The sequence below is a fragment of the Chroicocephalus ridibundus genome, chromosome 4 (genome assembly GCF_963924245.1).
Source record: "Chroicocephalus ridibundus chromosome 4, bChrRid1.1, whole genome shotgun sequence".
In the NCBI taxonomy this organism is placed as follows: Eukaryota; Metazoa; Chordata; class Aves; order Charadriiformes; family Laridae; genus Chroicocephalus; species Chroicocephalus ridibundus.
The window spans coordinates 18,101,005-18,115,972 of NC_086287.1; the positions used below are offsets into that span (position 1 = coordinate 18,101,005).

The 14,968-nt window shown below is 44.7% G+C and overlaps 2 protein-coding genes across 5 annotated transcripts in view; one reads left to right on the plus strand and one right to left on the minus strand.

Annotated features, from left to right (window-relative positions):
• The window catches only part of TRPM5 (transient receptor potential cation channel subfamily M member 5), a 56,558-nt gene extending 52,707 nt beyond the window's left edge, over positions 1-3,851 (plus strand). The window contains exons 26-27 of the mRNA XM_063332354.1: positions 747-837; positions 2,078-3,851. Of these exons, the coding sequence (XP_063188424.1) occupies positions 747-837; positions 2,078-2,178 (192 nt within the window). The 3' untranslated portion in view covers positions 2,179-3,851. The remainder of the gene's footprint in view (positions 1-746; positions 838-2,077) is intronic.
• Positions 3,852-4,571: 720 nt separating this feature from the next.
• Positions 4,572-9,350, minus strand: TSSC4 (tumor suppressing subtransferable candidate 4). 4 transcript variants are annotated; one of them, XM_063332351.1, is made up of 4 exons: positions 9,221-9,350; positions 8,632-8,754; positions 7,709-7,781; positions 4,572-6,665 (listed from the first exon to the last, which is right to left on the minus strand). In XM_063332351.1, the coding sequence occupies exon 4, from the start codon at positions 6,575-6,577 to the stop codon at positions 5,537-5,539; it is 1,041 nt and encodes a 346-aa protein (XP_063188421.1). In that variant the 5' UTR covers positions 6,578-6,665; positions 7,709-7,781; positions 8,632-8,754; positions 9,221-9,350; the 3' UTR covers positions 4,572-5,536. The 4 variants fall into 4 exon arrangements, with proteins under 4 accessions (XP_063188421.1, XP_063188422.1, XP_063188420.1 ...); XM_063332352.1 differs by lacking the exon at positions 9,221-9,350 and adding an exon at positions 9,050-9,197; XM_063332350.1 differs by lacking the exon at positions 7,709-7,781.
• Positions 9,351-14,968: the final 5,618 nt, after the last annotated feature.

Sequence of the window (14,968 nt, forward strand, 5' to 3'; positions counted from 1 at the left end):
TTGAGAAGTATTTATTTCCTTCAGTAAGGATGCTTGGGAAGGAAACACCTCATCTCCCCCCCTCCATTGTTTTCCTTTGCCCAACTTTTTCTTTCTTTAAAATGGACAACTTTAAAAATACCCGTATTCTGTCTGATCTGACCTAGACCAGTTTTTCTATTTTCTTAGATACCAACGTCTCAAAGGGAAGTGTCTAACATACAAATGTGAAACTTACATAATAGAAGGAAACCCTATCTTGTGCTTTTGATGACAAACCCTTGCGATATAAACAAACATGTTTTAAACAATCTGAAAATGTGCAGCATTACCATGTGTTACATAGCACAACTGTTACTGTTTTCTTTGTCTCTAGAACTCTCCGGTGTCATTTTGGCCTCGTGGAAAATTCCTTATCTTAATACTCCCATTGCAGTTTCCCTCCCCTTTCTTATCCATTTTATGGCTTCCTGAAAAGTCATGAAAAAAATGAACAATGTTGACACCAAATACAGGTCCAACAGGAACACACAAGAAACGCTTTACTAAGTTTGTGCCAGCTTGAGATAATGTAATATACTCACAAAAAAAGGGAGGGTATTTAATACAAATCTTACTCCAAGACAGTTCAACTATTTAATTAAAAAAAAAAGTGGTATTTCTGATGCTGCTTCAGTTTGCTGCCTAGACTATCTTTCCTGCAAATTTAAGAATGGATAAAGTACTACAAAAATTAGCTTATGTAGAAATCTCTACCTATTTTGTAGATTTGCTACTGTACAGCTGTTATCTCCTCAATGGCAGAGCTTTTAACAAAAACCAACCTCTTGTGCAACCAACCAGCTCCAAGCTATACATGTAAGTATTGAAAACAATCATGGAAAAGCTAATTAATATAGCTGAACAATTTAGTTTAAAAAAAATGCAAGGAAAAAAAAAAGATTGGAAAAGAACCATACAAGGAGGTACAAAGGAGTATACCTAGAGGTAATGGGAATTTAAACAAGGAACAGAATATTCATACTTTAGAATGAAAAAAATTACCTTTTGCAAGGTGTATTTCATAGAATCGTAGAATCATCTAGGTTGGAAGGGACTTTTCAGATCATCTAGTCCAACCATCAACCTAACTCTGCCAAAACCCATCACTAAACCATGTCTCTAAGCTCTATGTCTACCCATCTTTTAAATACCTCCAGGTATTCTAAAAGCTCTGGGGAAAAGACATCGCTTAGTGTGAGTTAGAATGGTCTCACACAACTTTAACCATGTAAATAAGTACCTATTTGCCACAGGGTTTCTTGAAAGGGTTGTGTCTTGAGGGCTTCTTGAGTCAATGAGATAGTACTACCAAAGTATTACCAAAACATTTCATATGGGTAACAATAGTCTTAAAAAAAAAATAAATATCGAGCAAACCTCCTGCTTCGTTTTAATCAACGCAGCTCATTTGCCTTCAGAGCTACAACTGTTTCTGTCAGTTAAGGATCTTGTCCTGTGTCCCAGGGCTCCACTGTTTGGAGCTTAAAACACTGGAGACAGAAACAGACTATTTCTCAGGCACCACAGGACATCCAATGCAATAAAGATTTTGGATCTTCTCCATAATGATCTGTTTCAATATCTACGTATTACTATCTATTACACAAAAAGCTCTCCAAAAACCTTAAACTGAACATGTATATACTAAATGGGAAAAAGAAGTAGCTGGAAACTCAGCAAAGTTATGTCATGACAAGACCTCAGATCACTCAGACTTGTCCTAACCTCAAACTTGACTTAATTCTGTTAGAAGCTTATAAAACACCTATGTAAATTGCTTCATTATCAATATTCCAGTAAGTAAAACCATCCTGTAGGATGTTCCCCAGGCAATTTTAACACTGTAACTGCATAAAAATCAGAAACTTAAATAGCTGAGAAATAAAGAAGAAACCTATTTTTATCATTTACTGAGCAAATGCAAAGTAATACAATCTACAGTATCTTTTTATTATGGATTATTTTAAACATTTTAAAGTTTTTTTAAGCAATTACTATTATGTGCCCCTTGTCCTAAGGCTTTTAAACAAGCACATGGCTTTTACAATCCTATTAGGTGTGACGAATGCCAATACAGAAGTGCCTTTGCCAGAAAGAAGTGAAAGAGAAGAGCGCACAAATCAGTCCGAGACTGACATCACATACATCGATAACTGAATTCTACTCTTATTTCTTCAAATTAAACCTTTTGTCCTACTGACCTACTGTAGAAGTAAAATCCTAATTACACGAAGGCCTCAGGCCCAGCTCTCAAAACTTTATGCCAACCACTGTCAATGTTTGACACTACTCAGGATTTCTTATTTTTCCTCCTTCAATTTCTTGGGCTTTCTTCCCTCCTGCTCCTGTATTGCTTGGTCCATTCTCCAAAACTCCATTCCACAAATCGCACTAAAAACTTTCTCCTCCAGGATGACTCCACCACCTTATTTTCTAAATACGATCTGCCTTCTGTTCTCCAAATAGCATCCCCTCAATCCAACGTCATCATTGCTAATTTACACATTTCTCTGTTAGAGGGAGTCTCCCTTTTGAAGGGTGATCGTTTACGCACTAAAAATCAAGACGCTTCCTTGGCCAAGAAAGCAAGCTCGCATTTCTGAGTTGCTGAGAAAGGAAATCAAGCAATAGTTTCCACAGGAAAGGGCCTGGGATACTGAACTATTACAGTCCTGAAGTTCTTAAAACCCTCAAATGATTGCACTCACCGTCTTCTCTTCCCACGCTGGCTTCTGTGAGGTATTCCTTTGCCAGTGTTCCTTATTGAGGGCTCCTCACTCGTCCCCAGAAAGGGGAATCTCATCGCACAGTCCTCGAACGCGCGGTGGCTTGCAGTCGCTTTCCAAACACGAAGCAGGTGGCCCTCCCGCAGCCAGACCCCCAGCCTCTACTGCTTGTGTTTTCGCTTTGATGCCAAATTGTAGCTGCTGTCAGCTTGCTGCTATTAAAGGAGACTTTGCCTTTACGTATCACACCACACGGAACACTGCCTCTACACCTGAGTGGATTTCTGATTTCATTTCACTCTTCTCTCTCAAAGGTCAGGGAGAAAAAAAAATTACTCAGAATTTTAAAGCAAGAATCTGTAGCAAAAAATTTCCTACAAACTAGGAATTTGTGTGACTTTTTTCATTACTTAAACTGGCATGTACGTTTTTAGCATACAAAAGTTAGTTGGCTTTATTAGAATTTTATATGAAAAGATACACCAATAAAACAAATATTACTACCATCCTTTAAAGGGAAATTTCTTTGGAATAATATAAACAGCATCAGAAGGGGGAAGTATTGGGTTGTGGTCCTTCTTAGATAAACTTCAAGTGAACTTAATTTCCTCATGCACGTAACACTGCTTCTATGCAACATAAACACAGGTTGTGCAAAAGCCTTCTCTGTTACCAGAGGCAGAAAAAAAATATTTCAGAGCTGATAAAAACACCTTTCTGACATGAGTCATTTATTAATAGCTATTAAACTTGTTATGATTTCTTCATAAAATAGGCATCTGTCCAGTTTATTCAGCTGTGCCCCAGACCTCAGCAACCTAATTAACAGTGATGGAATTTTGGTACTGTCCTACCTGTTCTTCACCCTAGGCAAGCAGAAGGTATAAAACCACTACATTTGTACCAAGCTACACTTTTTGTTAGGAAATAATGCATATCTTACAGCCAGCATGCCCTGCTCTGGCAGCAGCTTCCATTCTGAAATGGCTTCAATTTTAATTGTGTTCAGCACATTAATTATCCACTGGAAACCAAAATCTATCTATCATCTGGAAATGTTGTCATGTCCCACACACATGCACTGGAACTCCAGATTTATTTAGCAATGACCCATTAATTAATGCACATCAAACTGTATGCCTGTGAGAAAATACATTCTGCTTTTAAAATTAAAAGTTGAATTTCAAAAGATGGAGCAGTATTACTCATTTTACATTGTTTTCTGTTTCTGCTGCCAAACGATGCATCGGTTCAAACACAAAGACCCAAATGATTTGGGCTTACCACTTAATTATTGATAGGGTGCCGATACCCCCACAGAGGAAGTAACCGCCTCAAATATCCTTCAGAGTCAGAGCAAAGAGTCTACCAAGAAAGATCACAAATTCTAAAGAAGAAATCTTTCACTACACAGTTATAAATACTAACATTGGGGTTGGCTAATTTAGAATACTGGCAAAAAAATGTCAGTCCAAACTGACCTGAACTAACTTGAGTTTCAAATCATATAACCTTTCAAAGAATTTAATCTCTCATCCTTATTCATGAAATTTATTGACATTCTGTGTGAAAGACTACTATAGTTTACATTCATTACAATATGATTCATTGTATGAGGTGATTATATATTGTAAAATGGTTGAAAATGTTAAAAATGTGAATTTTAGAATCTAAGATATAAGACTTGAGGGAGAAGTTACAAGAGGGTAAGCTTAGAATAACACTCTAGGAGATTTTTGAGACAATTCTCAAATCAAATAAACTGATTATTTGTTAGAACTCCTGTAGCTTCATTAATCAGCATGGTTCAAAGAGATGAAGAAATCAAGCTACAACTAAAAGTTTATTGAATACCAAAGAACAAAAAAATATCCAGTTCTGGTATAAATTCCTCATTCCCCAAATCCATACACGGAATCAATGTGGAAGCAGTGCCACCTGGAAAGGACATAAGGACATACAAATGTGCAGGGCAAGAATCATCACATCATATCATACCAGTAAGAGGAAAAGCTGCTGCCCAACTTAACAACTGAAGTTGCTACAAATCCTGGTCTACACTCAACATGGTGAGACTTTGCTGAAGCCATCCCCAGCATGTCTTCACCAGGATACATCCACCTGCATTCCTCCGCAGGAAACACTGTGTTTAAAATCTTTATCATGTAACACTAAATAAGGTAAATATTGAGCCAAACCTAATATTTAGGCTCTCCAAACTCATGATTGGGCACCATTGTGCTTTCACTCTCAATGGCAATGAGAGAAGGATGTATTACAAAAAAAAAAAAAAAAAAAGTTTTCCTCGCTGGGACAGGGTCAGGATAAATCACATCTAGTGGAAGACTAGGTTTTATTTTCATTGTTTAAAAATCTCTATGGTGAGCTCATCATCTTTGTTCCAGGATTTGGGAACAGCTCTAAATTTGGGGGTTAGTAGGAAGCCTTGCAGCCTTTTAGCTAACACGTCTTTTTCTTTGGCACCCAGAGCTACTTCGTCTCCAGAGCAAGCCCCAGGGAGCTGCTCAAGCAAACAAAGCACACTTTATTCTCTCCTGCTAGGGTGCAACTATCCTGGCCCCGAGGCTTCTCACAGACCAAAAGTCTGGAGTGTATTTTAGGTAGCTTGATTTCTAACAATATAAAATGTTCTTGCTGGCTACAATGCAAACCGTTAGACAAAAAGCTATCACATGGTTTCCAGACCAGAAAAAAAAGTCAGAGAAAAAAAACCCAAACATATCCAAAGACAATACAAGTCCTTGGATGTCGCCACTGTGCTCCACTCTTCAGGACTCTTCCCCGTCCCCTTCATCGTCTACTTTAGGTCGGAAATTTTTCCTATTCTTCTTCTTACTGTAATGGAATCCAACTGTTTCAACCGATGTCTCTTTGCCTGCATCACTAAACTTTGCACTAAGCTTGACTTCTGTATTCTGGTCCCCTGCCATCATGCACTCCTCCTCCTCTGTTGCCTTTCCACTTCCACTACCTAAGTGCCCCAGCTCTACCTTATCCTCCTCCCTCAAGTCATCAGTCTTCTGAAGAGATTTTCCTTTCAGATCTGTTTTCATGTGTTTCTTATCATCCTCCCCTGCTGATGTTTTCTTTTCCAGTCCATCAACACCCCTTTTTACTGGTTTGGTGAAGACAATCCTCCCAGCTCCGCAGCTGGAAGGGTCCTGGTTGAAGTATGGGGTGTAGCACTCTTGGGTAGCTGAGCTCTGTTCCTCCCCTCTTTTCTTCAAACCCTCTAGAAATTCCATGGCCACTGCCCTGTTAGTCTTGTCAGTAGACTCTGAAACTCCGTCTAGGCTGTATTTGGTCCAGCGCTCTGGGTGTGCCACATAGTCAGGCACTGCAGGAGAGGTTTTGGGAGCCTGTACTGCTTTGGCTTGCTTTCCCAGGCTTTCTGGAATCATGTTACTTGAAACTGTGGCTGGAGGCAATGGACGCTTAAACCTCCCATCAACAACGTTATCTTCAGGCATTGAGGGCACAGACAACTTGGCCGCCTCTTCCAGGCAATCAAAAATGCTCTGGCTACGGAGAGAGAATGTAGAACTCATGCCCTTCAGATGGAACGGCTGGACAGCAGATTTGTGACTGCTGTTTGAAGAGTTGGGGGTCTCCCCTGATCTGTAATCCCCATCATCTACAGATGGCTCCTCAGGAGATATTGCATCAACTTCCGCTTCATCCACTAACCCCAAATCATCGGAATCAGAATCACTGAGTGACACCGTGTCTGAGGGCAAAACTCCTTCATAGTCTGTGGCACCACCAGCCACTATGCCCAGAAAGGGTTCACCTCTATCCTCATCTCCCATCTTCGAGCTATCACTCCGCTGAGATCTTTGACGTAGGCCCAGGAACAGCTGCAAATATGGTTTTCCAAATGGCCAGCGAGTTTAGTGCCTAGAATACAAAGGAGCATAAAAATACAACTGTGCAATGACAATCAAGTATGAGACTATCATTCTGTGCTGTGCAAAATAATTACTACTGCAATATCACAGGCAGCTGTATTCAGGGATTCCTAAGTGATTTTGCTTGATGAGTGCACATTAAAATTAAAGACTTACACAAGACTCAATACAAGAATATGAAGTAATTAAAAATAGCATTGCACACCAAATTTCATTAAAGGTTACAGCAGGTCCAATTACTAAAAGATGAGTATAAATTTTTTGAGCAACTCTAAATACCCCATAACTGTCTCACACATCTTCCAAGAGAAAGCAATCACCTCTCCAAATTACACCCTGCACCTATCATACTGTATAAATCCAGAAAACCGCATCCTAATCTCTCACACTTTCTTTTGGCCATTATGATCCTTTACTGCATTAGCTACTTTACCTCCTGTTCCAATAACCATCACATTCTGCCTGTTACAAAGGACACTATCACTGACAGAGGTCAGTGGCAGAGAACCCCCAAAACTATCAGGGCTGCAGTTTAGGATTGCTTTAACGTAACATAAAGTGCAAGCTCCACTCCTTTCTTGGCCTGAAGCACTCACATCATTACTAGATTCCTGGAATCACAAAACAAGCCAGGTCAAGAAATCAATCCCACTGGATTAAGAAAACTAATTGTAGACGCCATGCTTGTGCATGGAAACAAGAGGAGAGTGCAACCAAGGGTCTGCAAGAGCTGGCCCTTCAGTCAGTAAAAGACATTGTGATCTGAAGCCTGACTTCCAGCACGGCTGGAATACCTGATTCACTCTGCCACCTGCTTGAAGGGAACCTTGCAGAACTGAGGCGATTGATGAACGTGCTACTGCTTGCCAGGAATCAGAAACAGAGTTCGAAAACACGTGCCTCAGTTCAGCTCGCAAAAACGTGAATTAAGAAACAGTTCTAATATATTATTAGAATAAGCTCAACTACCTAATTATAGGTTCTTTCTGAAACGATGCAGTAAACAGACATGGAAAGTCTGTAGTCACTCACTTTCTCTTGAGACTGAGTCAGCTTCCCCTCCTGAGGGTCAGTTAAAGCCACCAAAGATCTCAGCACTTCCACCCTAGAAAACAAACATTTCCATCAAGATACTGGAAATGTAGTTTTGAAATGAGTTTTAAAAATAATTCCTTCCCTCTGAATCATCCAAAGCTGCAGATCGGAGTTCTAAATCTGACACAAACTCATGCTAGTATACAAGTCTGCAGATATTCCTGGATTTCTGGCAAAAGAACAACACACAGCCTAATAAGGCAGGCACCAGTATATTTACTCAGTCTCCACATTCACATTGCCAATCTTATTCTGTAGAACAGAAGAGAGGTTTTAGGAAAATAAAAATGTAACTTGCATGCACAGTAAACCATTACTAAATGAACAGTATTCAATGCACCTAAGAAAATGTAAAAATGATAGTTATGCATTGCAAGTACTAACTGCTGCAAAAAAAGACTGTTTTAAAAGAAAGGTAGTAATCAGAGTTAGGGCCAGATTTTTAAGAGGCATTAAAACATAAGAGAAACTTCTGAAGAATTCAGCAGACTGAGTGCTGCGTTCCATCTAAAGTCTGACTGTCTTTGACAAAAAGGATCTGATGGCTGCTTTTGAAGACATTTCCCTCAGTGTAATCTTAATTAATGGGGAATAACATCTGAAAATCATACATCCTTCTGCTTAGTTTTATAGCACATTAAAGTGATGACTACAACCCAAAAAGAGACACTATAGCGCATAACTGACTACTAAAACAACCATTTTCAGATGGCTGTATAAGTGTTCATCACAGGCTGTGAATTGGGGTATCCCTTGTCTGAGGGCAGTTACACAGAAAAGAAAAAAATGTGCTCCTCAGGAGATGTTTTCGCCTTTGTAGCCAAGCATACTGCCCCTTACAGCACTCCAGACAGACTCACAGGTTTGTTATGGTGACGTGATCACAGCGCAACTCGGATAGGATGGCGTCCCTCTGGAAGGGAAGGTCCTCATTGGACTCTTCCATCCTGGTCTTACTCAGGCTCCGTGCGTCCTCCTGCAGCCTGTGAGGAAAACAGAGACCCCAGTCACCCCAAACCACGGCCGAGACTCGGCTCCGGTCGCAGAGCCAGCACTGCAGCCGAGCCTGCCGGCAACCCCCTGCCAACCCTACTGCAGGACGGTGCCCACAGAGCCTGCGAGGCCCGGGCCTTGGCTCACATCTCCAGTAGCCACCCCACCCTGCGGAGGGGGCAACGACAGAGCCCAGGGCCTTGCCCAACATGACGGGTGCAGGCCCCTACCGTCCTGCCCGCCCGCCTAGGGCCCGGCTTCCTTCCCCAGATACAAACACCCTACCGGCCTCGGAGGCCTCTGCGCCCCCGGGGGCTGCCGCCCTGCTCCAGCCTCAACACTCTTCTCACGACACCGGGGCGCCCGGAGCCCCCCCTCCCGCCGCCCCCGGCTCAGCGCCTCGCCCCGTCCGGACAGACAGCGGGAAGAGTGGGGGAAAGCACCCCTCTCCCGTACCCCGACACGGCACAGGCCCAACTCCTCCCCACAGCGGCCGACCGCCTTTCCCGCCTCTCCCCACCGCCGACGGCCGCGGCGACGGCCCCGGCGCGGGGGGCGCTGGGACACCGAGTCCCTACCGGCCGCCACGGGGCCGCAGGACGCGGCGGCGAGACTACAGCTCCCGGCAGGCAAAGCGGCGCGGAGGGGGCGGGAGGCGGGCAGGAGCCAGCCCTCCCCGCACCGCCTCTCCCCTTTGCGTCCTGGGAGTTGTAGTTCACCCGCCTTTCCCTCGGCGGGGGACATTTTGAGAGCCGTGGAGAGGTGGAAATATTACGGGGCTGCCGCGAAAGGCGGCCGGACTACAGCTCCCGGCGTGCACCGGGCCGGGCGCCATTTTGCAGTCCGTGAGGGGCTGGGGCGGCGGTGGCTGAGGGAGGATGGCCGCCCCCCGGCCTGCCCTACAGAGCCTGGGAAAGCACATGTTATGCGGAGGTTTGTTTTTTTCTCATCAGAAAAGCAGGGTTTGGCCACAATGAAAACTCAAGCGGAAGTGTCTGGGGTTTTGTTTTGTTCCTTTTTTTTTTTTTTTTAAATTTGTACGTATTTATTTTCTCTCCAGAAAACCCTAAGTCAGTTGGGGCATAAAACCACGACCCATCAAAAAAAAAAAAAAAATTTCCATTTTCTGTCCCAGAAGAACATTCTTTGTGCGTCGAGAAATGGAATTCTGTCTGAAAATGTTTTATTAGTGTTGGCCAAAGATGCCTGATTTTTTTGTGCCCCTGCTTTCAGCAAAAAGTTTTAAATTTTTGGTGGAAATATATTTCCTGAGTGGCTTCAATATTTAGATTGTTTACCCTACAGTAAGGAAAAAAAGAAAGGCAAGGCCCAGCAGCTTGTGGGGCTCGTCTCCACCCACTGCCTTGCGCGGCCCTGGGCCTTCATCCTTAAATTAAATTAATGCCTGCAAAAGGCGTGAGCTTCTGAAGGTCACACTTTTACCTCTTCAGATCACACTACTCTGAGGGATTTACTATAGGCCTTGAGTATAAGCAAAGTTTGTCTATGCCATCGTTTTGCAACAAAAGAAGGAAATTACCGCGTAGCCCCACTTTGTCTAATTTTAGTGGCCCTTTACTTTTCCCCTCTATGGCATCCCAGCCCTGCTGCGACACCGGTGGCTTCGCCGATGGGTGCGCTAGAGGAAAGGCAGCCGAGGAGACTTCATGGATCCCTTCAAGTGGGGCCTCACCGTGAGTCACCCGTAACGTAAACTGCAGCCACTTCATTTGCATTGTCAGTTTTCAAATGTATACTTTCGCCTGCTGGAGTGTTGCTAACTAGGGTAATTTATGAGAAAAGGGCTGCGTTTGGAATACATTTGGCAGCGATGACGAGGTTAGCGCAAAATGTCTTCTGTCTGGCTGTAGTTGTGCTGTAGTTGTAAAACAACAGCTCTAGAGGTGTTTCCCTTTTTGGTGATCCTGGTTTTTTAAATGTATACACAAATGGTAGTACGGTGACAGGCATTCAGGTTCCCAGATGGAGGGAGGACGAGGGGAAAACGTGAGTCCTCTGGTAGGTGAGCGGGAAGGGATAGGAGAAGGGTAGTAAACAGGCAAAGAGAGCCAAGAGTAAACCACGGGCGAAGGCTACCAGCACTATGTAGTACTGTCTAGGCTGCCAGGGACACACCTGGCGTGAGCCTCTGGGGCTACTAAGGAGCCGGCAAGAACGTGTAGAGTAAGCAGTAGCATGCCCTGGCTTTGTAAGGCTGGAGGAAAGCAGGGTACACCATGGACTGGTGCAAGCGATGGCGCTCTTTTGTTTTGAATCCTGGTTTTAATGCTCAATTAGAGGCTCAGAGGGGCAGAAGAGGGCTACACCACCTCCACCATCTCCGTCACCTGTGGACATGGGTGCTTTCAGAGATGAGCCCCATTCCTCCATTTCCAGAGACTACAAGTTCTCGTTTTTTGCCTGGATGCCGTGTATGTTGATGACCAAGGTCACCTTCAGAAGCTGACTGTACCCTTTTCCTCCTTCCTGTCTTTTTGCAGAACATTTAGTATCACACACTGCGGATGAGCTGCTTTTTCTCTGGTGGCTGAGGACAAGACAGTTTGCAGCAGTGGATATGCTGGTGTGTTGGGATTTTCGCTATTGCTTGGCGACAGCTGAAATAAAAATAATGAGTCAGACCCTGAAGATGAACAGATGGTAAAGCGTTTTCCCCTCGCCGGCATGAACTAAGGCGTCTCGAAGAGGGGTGGGGGGCCTGGAAGGCAGATCTGAGCTGCAGCGTGGGACATCATCCAAACGAGCGGGTTGCGTCCGGTGCACGGCCTCCGAGGGGCCAGCTCCTTTACAGAGATGGCCCCACGCGTCTGCAGGGAAGCCGGCGCATTCCCTGCGTGGGGGGGGTGGTGTGTGCAAATGCGTACCAGTCTCAGCCCCATTACTGGGTGCCTCACGCTCCTCTCTTGCAAATAAATCTGTCGTTTGGCCCCCATCCGGTGACTGTTTCCACTGCTCACTGGCAGGCTCCTGCTGCTTCTGCGCTCAGAGCCTGGGGTAGACGCCTGGCAGGGACTACTGGCCCCTCTCCTCACAGCTATAGGAAAGTGGGAGGTGATTCCCTAGCAGCTGCCCAGATCCTGCAAGCTGGACAGAGTGATCGGATGCATTTTCACCATCTCCTTCGTCCGGAAGGAGTATGGAAGTTAGGCTGGCATGGCCACATGCAGCTGATGCTGGAGCTCCTGAGGGAAGGTAGGGAGGGAAAGGAGTATTTTCCTGCAGGTAAGCGCAGTGGTGACCACCGCGTCCTTCTCTGCTGAGAGAAGGCAGTCACACCAAGCCAGAATTCGTACAGGCTGAAGGAAGTAATTCGAGTTGCCCTCTCCCGTTTGCAGAAAGGAAAGGCTACAAATGGCCGTGAAATCCCCTGTGAAACACCTTGTGGGGTGAGTTTCCAGGATTCAGTGCTTGAGACCACCGAGCTTCACTTACCTGTTTTACTTTGCACTTTTCGTTTGGTCCTGGCTCACCTGCAAGCAGGTTTGATTTATTCCAGTGCTGTTTACCCATGTTGGTGCTTTTTCCCCCTGAAGTAGATTAGTTCCTGTGGAGTGGGTTTTAACGGAGGTGGGCTATGAAGGTCTTTATCAACTTGATTCTTCACAGTAACAATGTTATTGCTGGCCTGGAGAGGAGCTGCAGGGAGAACCTGCAAGCCCTTTACTGTTAGAGGCACTGCGTGTGTGGGAGGCAACTGAAGTAATTTCAGAGCAAAATTAATACTCTCTGCAATTATTTGAAATTTTAAAAAGAAACAGAAACAGTTAGGGGTCTCTGTTCATTTCGATTTAGCTATAACATATTTGTACTTAAAAAACCTGTTCTAATTCATGCTTTTTTTTTTTCTTTCCTATCATTGGCCCCAGTGTGCCCAATACTAACAGCAGTAGCGAAGGTCTGAAAAAGGTCATTGGAACCAGCTGAGGGCCTTGAAGTTAACATTAAGAAAAAAAACCCCAAACCCACAAACCCCTAAAACTCCCCAGACCTCTTGTTAGAACATGACCTGTAGGAGCTTCATTAACCAAGACAACTTTGCAGCCAACACAGGGCTTTGTACCTAAACACCACTAACCCTTGCCGGAGAAAATCTTAGCTGTTTACTGGCCACTGGGAGACAGGGTGTTGTGTGTGTGCTGTCTCGCCTGGCCTAACACCAACACCTCTTCGGTGCTCAGCAAAGCTGTGTTTCAACATGAGGGAGTGCCCAAGTAAAGCAGGGCCAAGAACCCAAGAAACACCTTTTTTTTTTTTTTTAATGGAAAAGGTGTGATTAAACTCTAATTAGAAATGTTACTTGCAACCACTGGCCCTTGAGCTAGGTCATGTAAACCCAGTGAGAAATGCTAGGCAGTCCAGACTAGCGGGCCTGGCTGCAAAGTTATGTACCCTCTAATGTATCTGCAAGTGTGAAAGCAATGTGGGTTTCAGTTATGCAGCAGTTTTAGCAGCTGGGAGGCGTTTTCTCTTTTCTCCAGGTCCCTGGGCTCTGAAGTGAAAGCATCAGGCTGCCTAAGCTCAGACAAGCTGCCGGAGGCTGGCTGAAGAGCTCGCACCAGAACGGCGCTTCTATGCCCTCCTGCTTAGGTTATACCCCGTGCAAGGTAATCTGATGCTCCCCAGGCTGAAAATGAGAGGAGCAGTCAGACAAAAATACACAGATTAACACCATGCCTCTAGTTCAGCTGCACAGCATGGTTCGTGTGGGATTTGGGGGTTCTAGCCTGTGTCTTTATCACTTAATCAAGAGCTGGGCAGGTAGTTGTTTCCCTCTCCCCTTGGGCACCCACTGATGGCAGATGGTCCCTCACTGGGGCCTGTATTTCCACTCTTGCCTCCACTCTGGTGCAGCCACAGCTTCCCAGCCCTACCGCTGCCCTGCCAGTAAATGAGGTTGTTAAAATAGTCACCTTTTTTTTTCCAGAAGTCTCCTCTGTTGTCGGCAGCTTGCCTTGGAGCGGAAACTCCCTCCTCTCCCCTAACTGGAAGGGCCACGCTGCGGTGCCCAGCAAAGGAAACGTCAGTTCAGAGCAGGAATGTGAGCACAGCCACTATCTAACACATTCTTCATCACTGAGCCTTGCAAGCGGAGCTGGCAGGCAGAGGGTGGCTGTGGCCAGGATCTGGCAGCGAGGGTGCTTTCCTCTATGGAAACCTCCGCCATGAACAGCTCTTGCATGGGAGAGCTGGCTGGTATTTTTCCCCTCCTATGGGAATATTGCAAATCTTGGTTAGAGCTTAGACAACCTCTTATTAGGGAATGGACGTTAGCAATTTATACATGTTAGTCCCAGCTGTCTTATTAGGAAACAATTAGGCACACTGCTACTTAGAACACAAACAGCCCAGAAGAAGCTTACAAAACAGAGCTCGCCAAAGGAAAAAATACCTCCAAAACTTTTCATTGGAAACAGTCTAGAGTTTTTTTCTTTTTTTTTTCTAAAAAAAAACAGTTTGGGAGTGGGAGGAAAAAATTACACTGGAAAAAATCCCAACTTGTTCCAGCTTAGAAAAATTCATGCTTGTATTTTTATTTTGTGAAAATTCTTGTTTCACAAAAGAAGATTCCACAGTCATATTCCAAGGAATCAGAAGTCCACAGTAAGGTCTCCAATGACTTTACAAGTCCTTCAGAGCTCTAGAGAAAAATGTTTAAAAGAAGCATAAGCCAGGGTTGTTGGTGGTGCAACATGAGAACAAGCGGGTTGCAAGTGTTCCACCCACCCTTTTCCCTCGCAGTGGCTTATCCGCGTGGCCTCACATGCTCCTACACAGCAGGACTGCTGTTTTCCAAGCCTAACCCGTGTCTTCACTTAACAGCACCTTAAAGGGGCCTGGTTTGCCCAGTCCTCTCCCAGCACCTCAGCTCAAGCATCACATACAACTCCATCTGTTCCGAGCACATCAGTGTTAATATTCCGACTCGAGATACAAACGGAGGGGCCTGTGTTCTGCCAAGGGAGGTTTAAGATCCCAGCTATGCTCCCAGGCTGAGGTCCCGAGGCACACGCCCTGGATGCCAAACACGCACTGTGCTTTGCCAGTTTCTTTCCACTATCGTTTCTCCCCCTGTGGAACGCTAGCTGGAGTCTGACGGTGACTCACATCAGCTTAATCCTAGCTCCAGAGAGGCAGGAATAATTTTATCCCCATCTGGAGTAACAACACAGCACCGCAATCCAA